This window comes from Centruroides vittatus, unplaced genomic scaffold (assembly GCF_030686945.1).
Source record: "Centruroides vittatus isolate TY-2023 unplaced genomic scaffold, ASM3068694v2 contig_738, whole genome shotgun sequence".
Lineage (NCBI taxonomy): Eukaryota > Metazoa > Arthropoda > Arachnida > Scorpiones > Buthidae > Centruroides > Centruroides vittatus.
In genome coordinates, this window is record NW_027122474.1 from 1,208,235 (window position 1) to 1,223,992 (window position 15,758).

The 15,758-nt window shown below is 23.7% G+C and overlaps 1 protein-coding gene across 1 annotated transcript in view; it reads left to right on the top strand.

Moving 5' to 3' along the window:
* LOC136980983 (unconventional myosin-XVIIIa-like) overlaps positions 1–15,758 on the top strand; it is a 116,959-nt gene that overhangs the window by 79,578 nt on the left and 21,623 nt on the right. Inside the window, exons 22-26 of the mRNA XM_067277183.1 lie at positions 6,581–6,692; positions 12,435–12,565; positions 12,993–13,147; positions 14,729–14,852; positions 15,212–15,307. Coding sequence (XP_067133284.1) covers positions 6,581–6,692; positions 12,435–12,565; positions 12,993–13,147; positions 14,729–14,852; positions 15,212–15,307 — 618 coding nt within the window. The remainder of the gene's footprint in view (positions 1–6,580; positions 6,693–12,434; positions 12,566–12,992; positions 13,148–14,728; positions 14,853–15,211; positions 15,308–15,758) is intronic.

Sequence of the window (15,758 nt, forward strand, 5' to 3'; positions counted from 1 at the left end):
GGAAAGATAAATATCTCCTTTCAAAATTATATCATTATTCCATTAATATAAAAAAAGCATTTAGTTATGAAACCATCATACATCAATTAATTAATGATAATGTGTTTATCATTAACTTTTAACTTTTTGATGATATTATTAGTATCAAATGACTATTTTAGCAGTAATAATTGGTAGACTTGCTATAATTTTTTGATAGTTTTAATTGATAAAAAGATTTAATTTATTTACTAATTAACATCTGTTTTTGATTAATATGAGAAATGTAGTTATTTAGAATGAAATATGAACCTACGTTCTTAGATACGAATAATTATACTTTCATTTAACATTAAATGATTTAAATTATAAATAATTGATGTTTTTATTTTTTAATAAATTTATGAATTGTGTGAATTTGTTATTTCATCATTAGCGTTTAACATAATTTATAAATATAAAACATTACCAGAACAATTATATAAATTTATTTTGTGAATAAATGAAAAAATTATTTTTAATTTACATTATAGAATAATCCTTATACATAAAAATATTTAAAATGATTTAAATCATTATATTCTGTAAACATATATTGTAGATATATTTTAAAAAATTGCATGAAGCAAACAAAATTAACACAAATGTATTTAAATAAAGTGGAAAATTTTAAAATTTTTATTTAAAAATTTGTATTATTAAATTAATTTTATTTTTAAATAATATAGAAAATGAATTAACAAAGTATATGACATTATATGGCAAAATTCATGTTCAAAAAATTCACAATAAAATTCAAGAAACCAACATAGGTTTATTTCAAAAATAAGAATTATATATAAAAGATATATAAGAAAAAAAGAGTTTACAAATATATTTGATTGTTTTTTTCATTTGGTTTTTTGAAGTCAATAAAAATTAATAACAGCATTAACTATAACAATCACAATGATTGTATCAAATTTTTCTAAATGATTGTAATTGTTGATTATTTCAAAGAACATGATTGATTAATTCTATTAATTAAAATTTAATTGCTACTCATTCATGTTAATGACCATAGAATTCTGTGTTTGTTTATTTTAATTTTCTTGAGAACTTATACTTTTTTTTATATAATTAATTCAATTGTTATTTATTTTAAAGATAATTTCAGTTTTTTATATGGTCATTTTCACAAAAACCATAAACATGTAATAAGTAACAATTCAATTTTTACCAGTTAATTATTAATCTGTGGTAGTTTGTGGTAAACATTGCAATACCCCTAAAGAAAAATAAAATCACAAAATAATACAAAGTTGTGCACAACATATTTTATGTTCTATTTACTGAACATTATAATTATAAATGCAACATAGGATGATGTTTGTGAATCCAAGTCTATAATGTAAAAATATAACAAATGTAGATGTCATTGCAGTTCTTGCTTTGTTTTCTGCTAGAGATATCGAAGATTAGGTTATTGCATTAACAATTAAATAATTAACAGACAATAACTAAAAGCAAGATTACAAACACAGGTATCAAAGCAAAAGTAATATAGCAAACAAACACTAAGTGCATTCTTATGTGGGTGTGTGTAACAATGACAATGTATTAATGTCAATCAAATATGATTGGTTCTGCAATTTTATAAAATAAACTTCTAATGTGAAACTTTTCTAATGCTTAATCTGGTACTTTATGCATAAATTTATAACAGATGTTTTTATAACATAAAAATGTGTGAAAACTCTATAATGTCTTGATTCTTATTATATAATAATTATATAAATTAATTATACCAATTAAAATTAATTAAACTTGTACCAATCAAAATGGTATTCTAATAAAGGTGCTTCTAGTATAAGGGCTGTTGTGGTCTGTTCTCTCCTGTGACAGCACTGTTAAATAGTACAGTGCAGTACCATCTCTCTAGGTCATATCCTCAATCCCTCCTCAGAAAGCAATCCTACTTGTTTGGCCATCTTGTCTAATGATTTGTTTACATGCTTGAGACAGTATTGCACTGTTTAGCAGTGTTGTTTCAAGTAGTATGGCAGGAATTAGTTACTGAGTCAAAGCAAAGGTGCAGAGTACTCCAATACCTGCTAACATTAATGTGAAAAAGACAAAAATTTTGAATCTTGAATTAATTGTCTTAATTAAATGAAATACTGTAAATAAATAAATATTGTTTGTTATGTAAAATACCTTACCTTTGTAAATAAATAAAGAATATTCAAGTACAGAAAAAAGATTTGAATATGTCATATGCACTAATACAAATGTGTATACAATATCTAAAAGTTCACTCTCCATTCAAAGCACTCTACATTCAAACTCACAGGGTTGAATGTAGGCTTACACATTCTAACTTAGGCCTTCCTAATATCGAGTCTAGTTATGCTATTGTTACTCAGCATCCCATGTTAGATAGCCTTGAGTCACCACTGTTATTAATGATAACTAGAATCAGTGGTGTCACTAAGGGAGTATAAGGGATTGAGGACTTGCACCAGGTGATATCATCAGAGAGGATGACATCAAAATGACTCTATAGAATTTTTGTACAATGTTTCAGCAGAAATTTATTATTATTTTTTAAATAAAAATAGTACTGTAATTAGTTATAACAACAAAAATATTTTTTGTAAAACCAGCTTACATGTATCAATATACTTGCAATGCTAAAACACTATGCTAATTTACTTTTTGAACTCTTAAATGCCCTCCAGTCAGAGCTTATTATTACCAAATTTCAATAAAAAATACCAAAATATTTTACATTTTAAATATATAATACAATTGCAAAAGTAAATAAATTAATGTAAGTAACTTTTATGATGCTATAAGGGAATTACAATTTACAAATAACAAACAACTCTACGAAGCTTTGTAATACTAAAGCCAACCATATTGCCACATGCTATTGGGCTACAAATAACATTAGTATATAAAAAAAAAATTACTAAGGATTTTGTATGGTCCATTTACAAAAAGAGACCTCAACCCTAGTGATACCTCTGACTAGAATGGTGAATTGTAAGTTTTAAAATTCACAACAGACTACTTTATAAATATTAATAATCAATTTGAGTCAAAATTTATCTATTTATATTTTAATTTTTATTTTATATGTATATTACTCAATATGAAATTTAGTTTTTTTTAATATTTATTACATTAAATACTAACTTATATATTTTAGAAACAATATATTTGAATAATAAATATTTTACTATATATTTATTACATAAAATAAATTATTTAATAAATTATTAAAATTTTATTTAAAAAATTAAATTCTTAAAAACTGAATTTAAGAATTTAATGAAAAGATTTCATTATATATAAAATTAGATAAATTTCACTAAAGTATATGTAAAGACACAAAATAGATTTTGATGAGTTTCAAGGATGAAATTAGACAAAGGAACTGTTGTTGCCAATTGTGTTACAAACAAAATTGTTCAGATAATGAGAATATTTAATTACGTATTCAAAAATAAAGGTCCTATACAGTTTATTTCTATAATTTATTTATATAAATTTCATATAAATTAGATACAAATTATTTAAGTATTTATGAAAATAATTTATTTTTGAAGGCATGTTATCTGTAAGCATAATTATATAGGATTAAGTGCTAAATTTATTTTTTAACCTTGTTTTAATTTATGAAGTTTACTGTTACAATATACATTGGCAACTTTGCTATGCTTACAGTTAGTTTGTCCTAGTTGCAAGGAATTGAAGTTGTGTACTGTACATGCCACTCACAAAACAAAGACAATTCTTGTATTCATTGTAAGATTTTTTTTTTCCTCACTGTATTAAATTTAATGTCAAAAACAGTTCAGACATAAACTTTGTTGTGTACAACTTATCTCAAAAAAACACAGTTATGAAAAATTCTATTGTAAACAGTTTGACAAGCAAGAAAAAGTTAAATGTTGTATCTGCCATTATACACAAGGATTCAGACTGATGCAATAAAGTAAATAAAAGTTAAATAAAAAAAAAGTTATTTATCAATACATTTCCTAAATAGTAAGTTTTTAGATAATATTGCTTAAACTGTTTATAATTTTTTAAATTTTTTTACGTACATCATAATAAAATTGTTTGATACATTAAAAATATGAAGAAACAATAAAACATATTTCACTTTTTTTCTTCTTAATTTATATATATAATACAATAAAACTACATTGGCCCATTTGTTGATTATGTCACTAATATGAAGTGTGTGGATAGAAACAGACTTCTTACAGAAAAACAATGGTAAAGTTGAAATGATACGTCAGAAATATTTAAATTTTTGAAAAATAAAATATTTTATGCTCTATGAGGTGTCAACCTTGGCATTTCATAGAATACTGTGGCATCTGAGAGGTCAGAAAAATTATTAAGTTTTCCTTATATTGGATATAAATATATTACCAGATATTTTTATATCATTGAGAATGTGTAGATGATTTTTCATTATAATGTATATAAAGTTATTGATAAAATAAGTAAAAAAGAGTTTTACAAAAAATGCAAACAAAAAAGCCCACATGGAACAACACTTTCTGGAACCTTTTACCGGTGTTATACGCAAAACGAAAAATTTCCATTAACGTTTTCGAACTTCGTAGTTCTTCTTCAGATGGTAACGGCCCACATGGAAATTGCACAGAGTAAACCCACTGTCAAAATGTGCACGTGGAAAATTGCCCACATAAAAAATATGCATATATCATAATTTTATTGTATATGTGAAGATAAGCACCATAGATGCTTATAACTTATCATTCATCTTCCATTTATGAGAATGAATAGGTATTACTATATTTTCAATTGTTATCAATATCATATGATTAACATATGATATTCATATGCAATGATTTGTGTTGTGATTTTATTGTGTATAATTTGGTTGCAATTTTCAGATTGCAGATCTATACATTCCCACTGTTATATGTCTGTCCTTTGTTAATCTTGAGAACAGAGTTAAGTAGATGGAAATTGAGACTAGACACAGAAATCTTAGGGGCTGGATACCTCAATTAACTATATACAAACTTTTGATCTGGACTAGAAGTTGCATGATTTTTTAAATTAAAAGATGATTAAAAATTGCAGTCAGGCATTTTGATATTGATATGTATTTGATTTTTAAATAATAATTTTACTATGCCATAGGTAAATTAATTTATTGCTGTACAAAAGTGATTGATATGAAGAGGGCTTTAATGATCTTGAGTGTGAAGAGAAATAAAAAATGTTTCACTTTTATTTCTTCTAACAACAAACAGTATTCAGGAGGAAAAACAAAAGTAATTGAAATTAAAAAATAATAATATAAATGAAATAACTTAAAACATTAAATATTTATATAGTGTTACTAGAACCAATATTAAAAAGGGGTCTGAATTCACAAACCTATACTACTACGGATCATTAGCACTGTGGATGAAGTGTAACTTTTAGATATTGTATATACATCTATACAAGTGCATTTGTCACATTTAAATAAATTTTCCTGTACTTATTTGATTTTATCTTCATTTATTTATTTACAAAGGTAAAGAGGTCTAGGCCTTCTGGGCCCATTTCTTGTTATACTATTGAATTAATATCAGATTGAAAGATATATCTGATTGCTTAAAATTATCAATAAGCAGATGGAGTATGATTTAAAATTATTCTTATGCAATTGTATCTAAAGCAAGATTAAATGGTGCAATAATATTTTTGTAATTATTATAAGTATAATTATTATTATTTTGTAATTATTTCCAAATAATAACATTAATCAATATCACACCTTCCTTATATCTTCCAACAATACTTTATTAGAACAAATGTTTGAATCAAGTATTGCTGGAAGACACAAGGAAGGTGTGATATCAATTAATGTTAGGATAAGTTCCAGCTTTGAACAACTCATTGAATGATAATAAAGTTACCAAATAAATACTTGGAAAACCCTTATAAAAATGTCTCATTTATTTAGGAAGAAATTGGAAAAAAAATTTTTTTGTTAAATATCTCAGATCAATATGATTTATCATCATAGATCTTTATGTGAAAATTTCTGAAGTATGTTTTAGAAATAATATGATTCTTTAGTGAATTTTTAAATTTCATTTTATTAAGAATAAATTATGGTTTAAGTAAAATAGATAGAATTGTAAGCATTTAACATTTACATATACATGCATTTTATCTAATATTTACATGTACATGTACATCTTTGTAAAAAACAAAATATTTTACTTTGTCTTTTTACAAAAATGAGCTTAAATAGAACTTATTTATTATTAAATTAGCTTTCAGTTAGTTAATAAGAAAATTCTGAAGCGAATAATAATTTTAGTTAATGTTTAGTTTTTAAAAATCTAAATAAAGTTTTCAGTCTTTGAAGTAAATAAGTATTTTCAATGTGCTTTAGTTTATTTGTTGTTTTGTATTTCATTATGTGCTTGTATGTTTTTGTTCTATGAGATTAGAAATTTAGAAGTAATAATTGTTTCTGTTTCTTTATTGAATAAATATTTGAAAATATTTTATTGGTATTATTGTGCGAATTTAATCAATATTTTTATTATGAAATATCTTTAATTTTCAGAACAAATGTTCTCAAATTCAGAAGAAAAATGAGCATATGGAAATGGAAGTCATGGAAGCAAGAACTTATCGTCCAAGTGAACTGAATGGAGATTTACTTGACGATGATGAAAGTAAGAAAAATATTATGAACTCATTAAAGTAACACTACATTACATTTTCTGTTTTAAATATTTTTATTATAATAATTTCTTCAATGTTTTTGAAGCCAAAGCTTACTGAGAAAGTACTGTATGTACCTGTACATAATTATACTAGTACATGATAAAATAACAGTTGATTCAGTTTAAAAATTTTAGATTTCATTTGTCGTGCTATAGTTTTGCCTTCTAATTCCGTTAAACTGGTTTCTTCAAAATGAAAAAAAATCTATGATTTTGATATTTGCATCTTTATTGAACTTTATGACCACGTGACTATATGATTCCATATTTAAACATCTTGTTTCTTAGTGATATACGGTAGACTGCTACTTTATGGTAAGAATATATTTCAGAGATTCCATTGAGTCATAAAAATATCTTAACCTAAACTCAATAATACATTGTTTATTTGTAATTCATTCCAAAATTTTAAGAGTTGAAATGTTTATTACAGAATAACTAAAAGTGATCCTGTATAAAAAGTGATTTTTGCAATAAAAGTATTATTCTGTATAGGATGCTAAATAAATAAATATTTAAATATGATAAAAAAGGAAAAACAGGTAAAAATGTTGATTGTCTTGTTTTTTTTTTTTTACTTATTTTTTAACCAAATCATTAATATACATTTACCAAAACACTTGCATTTGTTTGGCTTATTTACCTGTGTGATAAAGTTTGATGCAATCATAAGCCTTTTGTAAAGCAAATATTTATCATACAATGAACTGTATTTTCTTTTGGAAAGACCATCATGAAGTAAGGATCCACTATATTTCAAAAATTTTTCAACATTCTCAGCTTCAAATTTAAATAAAAAAATCATAAAGATTTTTTTAAGTCTCTATTTTTATACACTTTTGGAATCTCTAAAATCATTTCTGCAATCTTTTTTATGTCTCATTTGCCAAACAGAATTCTTTTTTTCTTGAACACACTTGGGACATCATTTTTACATTTATCTATCATCACACACTAAATTTTTCACTGTTATTACATTTTCAATCATTTCACTAAATCATTTTTTTCCTAAAACATCTTAAAACATATATGCATGAGAATTAGACTATCTTATTGTTGTATACTGGTTTTAACATTTTATGTGATGGAACAGATTTTACCATATTTAAATATTAATACAGTAGTGAACCGAAAATCGGAATCAATTGGGGACTGGGGTTGTTCAGATTAGGGATTTGTTCCGATTACGGTTTATGTACGAAAAAATATATTAACCTGTCCGATGTTCAAATTTTTCTCCGTTGCAGGTCGCTTCCTGTTGAATTTTTCTCCGTAGTGTGTCGCTTCGTGTTGAATTTTGTTCGATTTTAAGCCTAACAAAAATTTTTATAATAATAATCGAGGCTATCGTATCGTTAAAAATTATTTCTGCATTTTGTACAAACAAAATAAATATATTGAAGAATATAAAAACATGAAAATTATACTTTAGAAGTAAATTTAGTATCAAAAACGTTCGATTCAGCACGACACAGTCCGACTGAAAATCGTGCCGATTACCGGCGATTCTGATTACCGGGGTGCCGATTTATGAGTCTCTACTGTAGTATTTCTAGTTAATTCTTTGTCCATTAAATTTGCTGTATCTTATAATTGATAATGCAAAAGAAAATTAAAAATTATTATAAATATTATTTTTTTATACTTAATATTTATAATAATTTGTAAATTAATTATTAATTATTATTAAAGTAAATAAATTGTAAATATAATACTTCTTACTTACATTAGTAATAATAGAGAAAACTGTTTGTGTAAGTAGCCATAATAAACTTTATACAAAGTATAAAGAATTTGCTTTGGAAAATTCTGGGCAAAAAATATTAAATTAATTATAGGGCTACAGGATTCAATTTTTTTCTTTTATAAATTAAAAAATGAATATTTTAATAATCTGTATAACATAGTATAGATAATAAATTAAAATAAATGAATCATATAAATTTATTTTTTCATTCTATTAGTAGATCTTTATCATTTGGCTTAAAGTTAAGCTGGGCTTTGAATTTTATAATTTTTTTGTTATATATTAATAGATGACATTGATATGAAGATATTTTAGAACTAATTGCCAACCCAATATATTTTTGCAGAAATTGGACTGTTTCATAACTAATTAAGATGCGTGAATTCAAAATTTTGCACTTGTAGTATTAATGTCAAATGATTTGATTTGTTTGTTGTTTTTCTGATTTTTTATTAGTAGACCTGTATTTTTATATATATTTAATTTTAAATTTATTCTTAAAGTATATTACTCTATTGGTTCATTTGTAAAATTTCTTTATTTTTATGTAGTCAGTCAATATTATACTTATATAAATGCAGGGATTGATATTTTATACATATACATGCATGCGTGTTTAAGAATTCTCCCCATAAGATACAATTATTGACGATAAACAATAACACCTCTAGATCAATTAATAAGATAATGTTAAGAACACTTTTAATAAATATAAAATAATTTATATTTCATATTTTCTATTTTTTATGCATGCAATATTAATAACTTTTTTTTTTTTTTTGGAAACATTACATTTATTTATTCAATCTTAATAATTTGAAAGAGTTGATTTTACTGCTAAAATATAGTATAAAATTATAAACTAGAATTTAAAATAATAGGCATTAATTTGTATTTTAAAAATGATAATTTGGAAATAATTAGAATTCTAGTCTGTAATTTAAATAAATCGATATATGATGACTTTAGGTTGTGAAATGTAAGTATTTGGCAATTGCAAGAAAAATAATCTTGTCATCTGTTAGTCAAATTTGTGTTTTCATCTCATATAATTAAAGAAATTATACTCTTTAATAATTTCTTTTATAAAAAATTTTGTTATAACTTTTTCTACACAATAGAAAAATTGGTATTTTCATCTAATTTAATTGAAAATATCAGTCTTAATCAGTAAAAATAATTTCATTTTTAACATTTTTGAGCTAATCTGCTTAACATTAATAAGGATAAGCATTGTTACGTTTCCTTAAACCAGAAACGTGCCTTCTGAATAAGGAAAATAATAAATAAACTTTATTTTATTGGAATTAGATATACAAAAATACTTGAATGCTTAATTCAAAATTATTAAAGATATACATATGAATTTATCTACTTTATATATTTTTAGCTGCAGTAAAATAGTGGATGATATTTAATTTTTTATATGAATTTTCAAAAAATTGTATATCCAAGGCTATTTAAAACAAACTGTATGCATATTGTATAGTTATGTAATGGAACAGAAATTTATATTTTGAATTTAAAAATGCTAATTTAAAATTTTAATGTTTAAAATTTCTCTGACAAACAAAATGTGACATATAACAAGTTGTTCTATTATATACAACATTAAGATGTTATCACAATAAACACATGGGATAGGAAATTACATAGAGGGTTGGTTTGAATGTATCTGTATTAAATAGAGAAAAGTAAATGACAAAAAGTGTAAAAGATAGGAAGCAAAATAATTTGCTGTAAATTAATATCTTAGGTCGATTAGAAGTTTACAAAGTGATAACGGATTAAAAAAGAAAAAGGTGATTTACACATTGTACTATTTGACAATAAGGAGTATTGTTATTGCTTATGTTAACCTGAAAAAAAGCATTGTTTTGTAAGGTTAAAAAATGAGAACTGATTTTTTTTAGTCTATGAAGAACTACACTTATTAGATGTTAAATTTAAACAACTTAAATTCTAAGAGACTGAGTCAAGCTAAAACAAGGAATTTCCAAATATAAAGAATATAGTGAAGATTAAAACAGGAAGTGTTAGTGTTTTTCTATGATTTGAAATAATATGTCTTGAAAGTTGTAGATATAAATTTATATAATTTTTCAGTTGAAAATAAAAGTACTTCAGTAAGAAGGATGATAACTAATATATTCATTTATGTAGTCATAACAACCAAAATTGTGAAAATAAAAATTTAATTTTAATTATGTATATAGTGAAACTTAGGGTTTAAATTTTAATCGTAGTATTGCAAAATAAATTATTATTATTTTTTTTTAAATGGTAAAAATAAACTTAATTAGTTTAGCATTATTTTAATAATTAAAATTAATTATAAATAATAATGCCTATCCACACTAAGTTCTGGCAAAGTTATTTGCACCCTTTAGTTGCAATTACTAAGAACATCTGTGTGCCAAAACATGATACATTTACTTCCTTGTTTGGGATAGATTCAAATTTCACCATGTTCGACTCATACTGGCAGACAATGATACTATTCTTCTCTATAAATTTTTTTATAATTAACAAACTTTTATAAATATTTTATTAATTAATTAATCTATAGGATTATTAAGAAACATTTTTGAAGCTAATTTTTAATATACGAAATATCATTTTATTTGAATAAAAAGCATTATATTTATTTAAATATCTTAATTAGAAATTTCTTGCTTTTATGTAAGAAATACTTAAAATTTAATAATTGAATATTTTTATGATAATAAAAGTAAATTTAAAAAAATTAATTTATATTTGCATGAAATGATTGATAATTTATATTTTATGTTTTAATATCGAGTTTAATTAGACAGATTAATATTTTGTTATTTAAATTCCACAGATTTAGTGGAATTTAAATAACAAAATATACAGCTCCAATACTAAGAATAAATAAATGTCAATTTATTTATTCTTAGTATTGGAATAAATAAATTGACATTTATTTATTCTTAGTATTGGAGTTGTATATTTTGATAGAAAGTATTTAATATATATTTTTCATTATATATATATATATATATATATATATATATATAACATTTCAATGCTTTATATCAAAAACCTAGTTTCATCTGTTTAAAGAATAATGGCCATATTTAAAAATTTGTTTATTTAAATTTAAATTTTTTCCTTTATTTAAAGTGAAATTTGGTACTAGATTTATTAAAGTAGAAAATTAAATAAAAAAAAAAAATAATAATAATAATAGAAATAATATATCCTGATTGAATTTCCATTTTTGATTTTTAATTTCACAGTTGATAAGTATCTGCAATTTAATAATTGTAATTTAAAATTTATATATTTAAAAAAGATTAAAATTTATGTTACTCATGTATTTTCTGTAACTGCTAGATTATTTCTAGAAAAGGTTTGTTTTATAAAGCAGCAAGTTTTATTCCTAGACTATTTCTAAATTTTTTACTCATTTAATAATATATATTATATAGTATATATATATATATATTTTTTAAAATTAAATGAGTAAATTATTACTACTCATTTACTAATTGTTTAATGTAGGGAAAAAAGTGAGAAAAATTTAACTGATACATTAATTAAATTTAGCTTTAACTTATGTTTAAATGATAAAAGTATATTTAATAATTATATGGCTGTAGCATAAATATCTTAATAAGATATTATATTGATAATTAATTTTACTTAACTTATATTTAATTATTCTATATGTTTCTAATATGATATTACTGTCCCAAATTATTTTTTTAATAATGCAAAAATTTTCTGCTATTTCTGCATCATATTCTAAAAGATTTCATAATTTTTTTTAAGAAAAATAATTTCAAGTAATTTTTAGATTGCATTATTTTCTAGGGTATTTCTTATATTTCATAAAATTAAATATAAATGATTATTTTTAATTTGCCATATGATTTTTATTTACAAAAATGTAATGTTTTGAAAAATTCTATTTTTAGCAAGTTCCATCTATCGTCAGAAATATGAGAGATTATTAAAGGAATTAGAAATTACTAAGAGACAAATGCAACAACAACATGAAGAAGAATTAGAAAATCAGTTAATGATTAAAAAGGCTTCTGATAAAAAGGTGGAAGATTAAATCTTATTTATTTCATTAATATTCCAATTAACGTGTCGATATTGTTTTCATTTGAAATGTAATAGTAAAAAATTTAAATTTACTATTTCAAAATTTAAGAATTTTTAATTTTTATAAAAATTTTAAAGTGATATTCTTTCATTTCAATTCCAAGCAAGAGATTTTTTTTTACGTCGAAAATTTAAGTTTGAAATAAAAGTTGAGTTTAATAATATGGAATTTTTTGTCTTTTTTGCATTAAAATAGACACTGGCCAATTCATTTTTAAAAAATTTAAATTAATACTTCATTATAGCTGGAAAATAAAAGAGCAGATAATTATAAACATTTTTTATTTTGTGTTCTTATGCCAGATTATAACTTGCAGAATACATAGATAACAATTTTACAATAAATGTGCTTTTAATATTTGCAGTTTGCAGAAGTTTTAGAGGATCTGGAAGAAGAAAAAAGAGTGTCAAGTCAATGGAAAAGAAAAGCAATGAAAGCCAATAGTGAAATTCAGGATCAGAGATTAATGCTAGAAGAACAAATGGCAAGAAATGCTGAATTAGAAAAGAAACAAAGAAAGTAAATATCGAAAAATATTACTTATTAAGTTAGTAATAAATTTTGGTAATAAATGGGTAAAGTAATTAATTTCCACCATTCTATTAAGATATTATAAATTATACAGTATAATGTAAAATTTATATTATAAAAATATTCTTCTTGAATTGTATTGGCTTATAAGAAAGACAATAGAATTCAAAAAACTAATTTCACATTAAATAATTCAAACTTACATCTCTCAAACTTAAATATTTTTCTTTTACATGATAACATCCATCATTTGGTTATTATTCTTTTACTTCATAAATATACCATTTTTTAATGAATATATCTGCAAACTGTAGGACATTCTGGTGTCAAAGTTGCATATGTAATCTTTAAATAACAACATATTTTTAAAAAAAAACAATGTGTTAACAATAAAAATTCAAAATTTAATAAATAATCTTGCTTTTAGTTTAGTTTTGAGGCTAAAAAACAAGAAAATAAAATATTCTAAACACTATAACATTATATAAAATTTTGGATAATTTCATTTCACTTTACAATACAGTAAGATCCTGCTTAATGCTGCCTTAATTAATGCTGATTCGATATAACATGGTCTGCTCAAAGCCTAAAGAAAAGCTCAAAACCTAAACAAAAGCTCAAAATTTACACTAATTCAAATTATCAAAGCACTTCATTGATTCATATATAATACAATTATTCCCGAACACGAACCAATCAGCAAAAGGTGGAAATTTGTCATCGTGCTGTATTTGTCTTAAATCTTTGTATTTTTGGTGCAATTTTGGAAAAAATATAACATCATAGATGCCATAGGCAATATCAACTTTGCTTGACAAGGATTAACTGATGAATGCATGAACAAAGTGTGGAAGAAGTTATGGCTGAAGTTATCCAAGAATTCTCATCGAGAAGAGCTTATTGCTGTATCATTATACAGCAGGATATTGAGGAGTTACTGCAGGTTTCTGGTGAGAGTCTTACCAACGATTACTTTCAAGAACTGGCAGAACAAGGAATTCATGTAGAACTGGAAAATAGAAATTCTGAAAATGAAGAACCCAAAGAATTTCTCTACAGATTTCCTTAGTAAAAGTTTAGTAATGATAACCGAAATTGATCAAATTGTGGCGAATGATCCAGATTTTGAAAGGAGTGCAAAAGCAAGATGAGGCATTTTGGATGTGATCTCTTGCTACCGATATTTGCTTAAAGAAAGAAAAAAGCGACAAATGAAACCACATGACTTTATCACAAAAAACAAGAATTTCAGAAGAGCCAGGACCTTTGTCACAAAAAATGAACTTTACATTTCTGTGTGCATATGTTTGTGTGTTATTTAACATATATTATTTTACAAATTAATATAAAAATAAAATTATAGTAAAATTTGTTTATTTTTGGTTGCGTGTTCCCCTTTCCCTGTTTACTCTGTGTAATGCTGTTTTGTTTAGTGTTTTGTCATCTAGGAACGTATCTCCCGCGTTAAGCAGGGTCTTACTGTGCATTGTTTATTATGATGATTAATATTTTTATTTTCTCCTTATTCTATCTGTAATTTTAAAAAATATTAATGAATTATTTTTACAGATTTGATGTAGAATTAAGTAATCGACAAGAAGAAATTATAAAAGAGCACTTTTTAAGAGAAAAAGTTGAAAGAGAGAAAGACATGCTTCAACGGGAAAAATATTCATTAGAACAAGAATTGCATGTATGTAATAAAAGATGACGATAAAAATTAAAATAATAAAATCAATATTTTGAATTTAACATATATAGTAGACTCCCTGATTTTATGATCTAATTGATTCATGAGATACCATCTCTAAGCATGTCATCGTACTTCCTGTAAGTGCAATATTTTAAATTAAACTTATGTTCCAAGAAATGCAGTTTGAACTATGGCAGAAATGGCCAACAAAGAACCGTAGCATTTTGTGTAGACATAATAGAAAATTTGTAACAGTTGCACATTTTTTGACCCTACTTTTATAGTCATAGAATGGGGGACTCTATTGTATTTTACAATGAATTTATTTTGAAATTGTAATATCATTGTTTTCTTTCTAGTCAACTAGATTAGATATGGAAATGCAATCTGAAAAAATTATAATGTTAAATAAAGAATTAGAAGAACTTGCTGGAAGTACTAGTGGAGAGGAAGAAGTAAGTTTATATTTACTATAACTTAAAATGCTAGTCAAGATTTTCTTTATACTTGTATGCATTACATTAAATAGTTTAAGTAATATATGCTGTATACGTTCACAATTTTTATTAAAGATATCTCACGATCTACGAGATAAATATAAGTAATATAAGAATACAGGAAAATGATTTTAAAATGATACAGTAATTCTGTTAGGAAACATTATGATATTACCATTATATTTTAATTGATTTAATTACTCATTTGGAACATATGTCAAGATTAATGAGATATTTATAAGTTAGAACTAAAAAAAACTATATTTAAGAATTGAATGAATTGTAATGTACAAAGTTTTATTTTAAAATGTTCTATGTGAATTAATATTGAAATCAGGAATGATATTATGTCTACTATCTAATGTGATAGGAATTATTTTGGGAAGATTTCAATTCCTGTTATATTGAA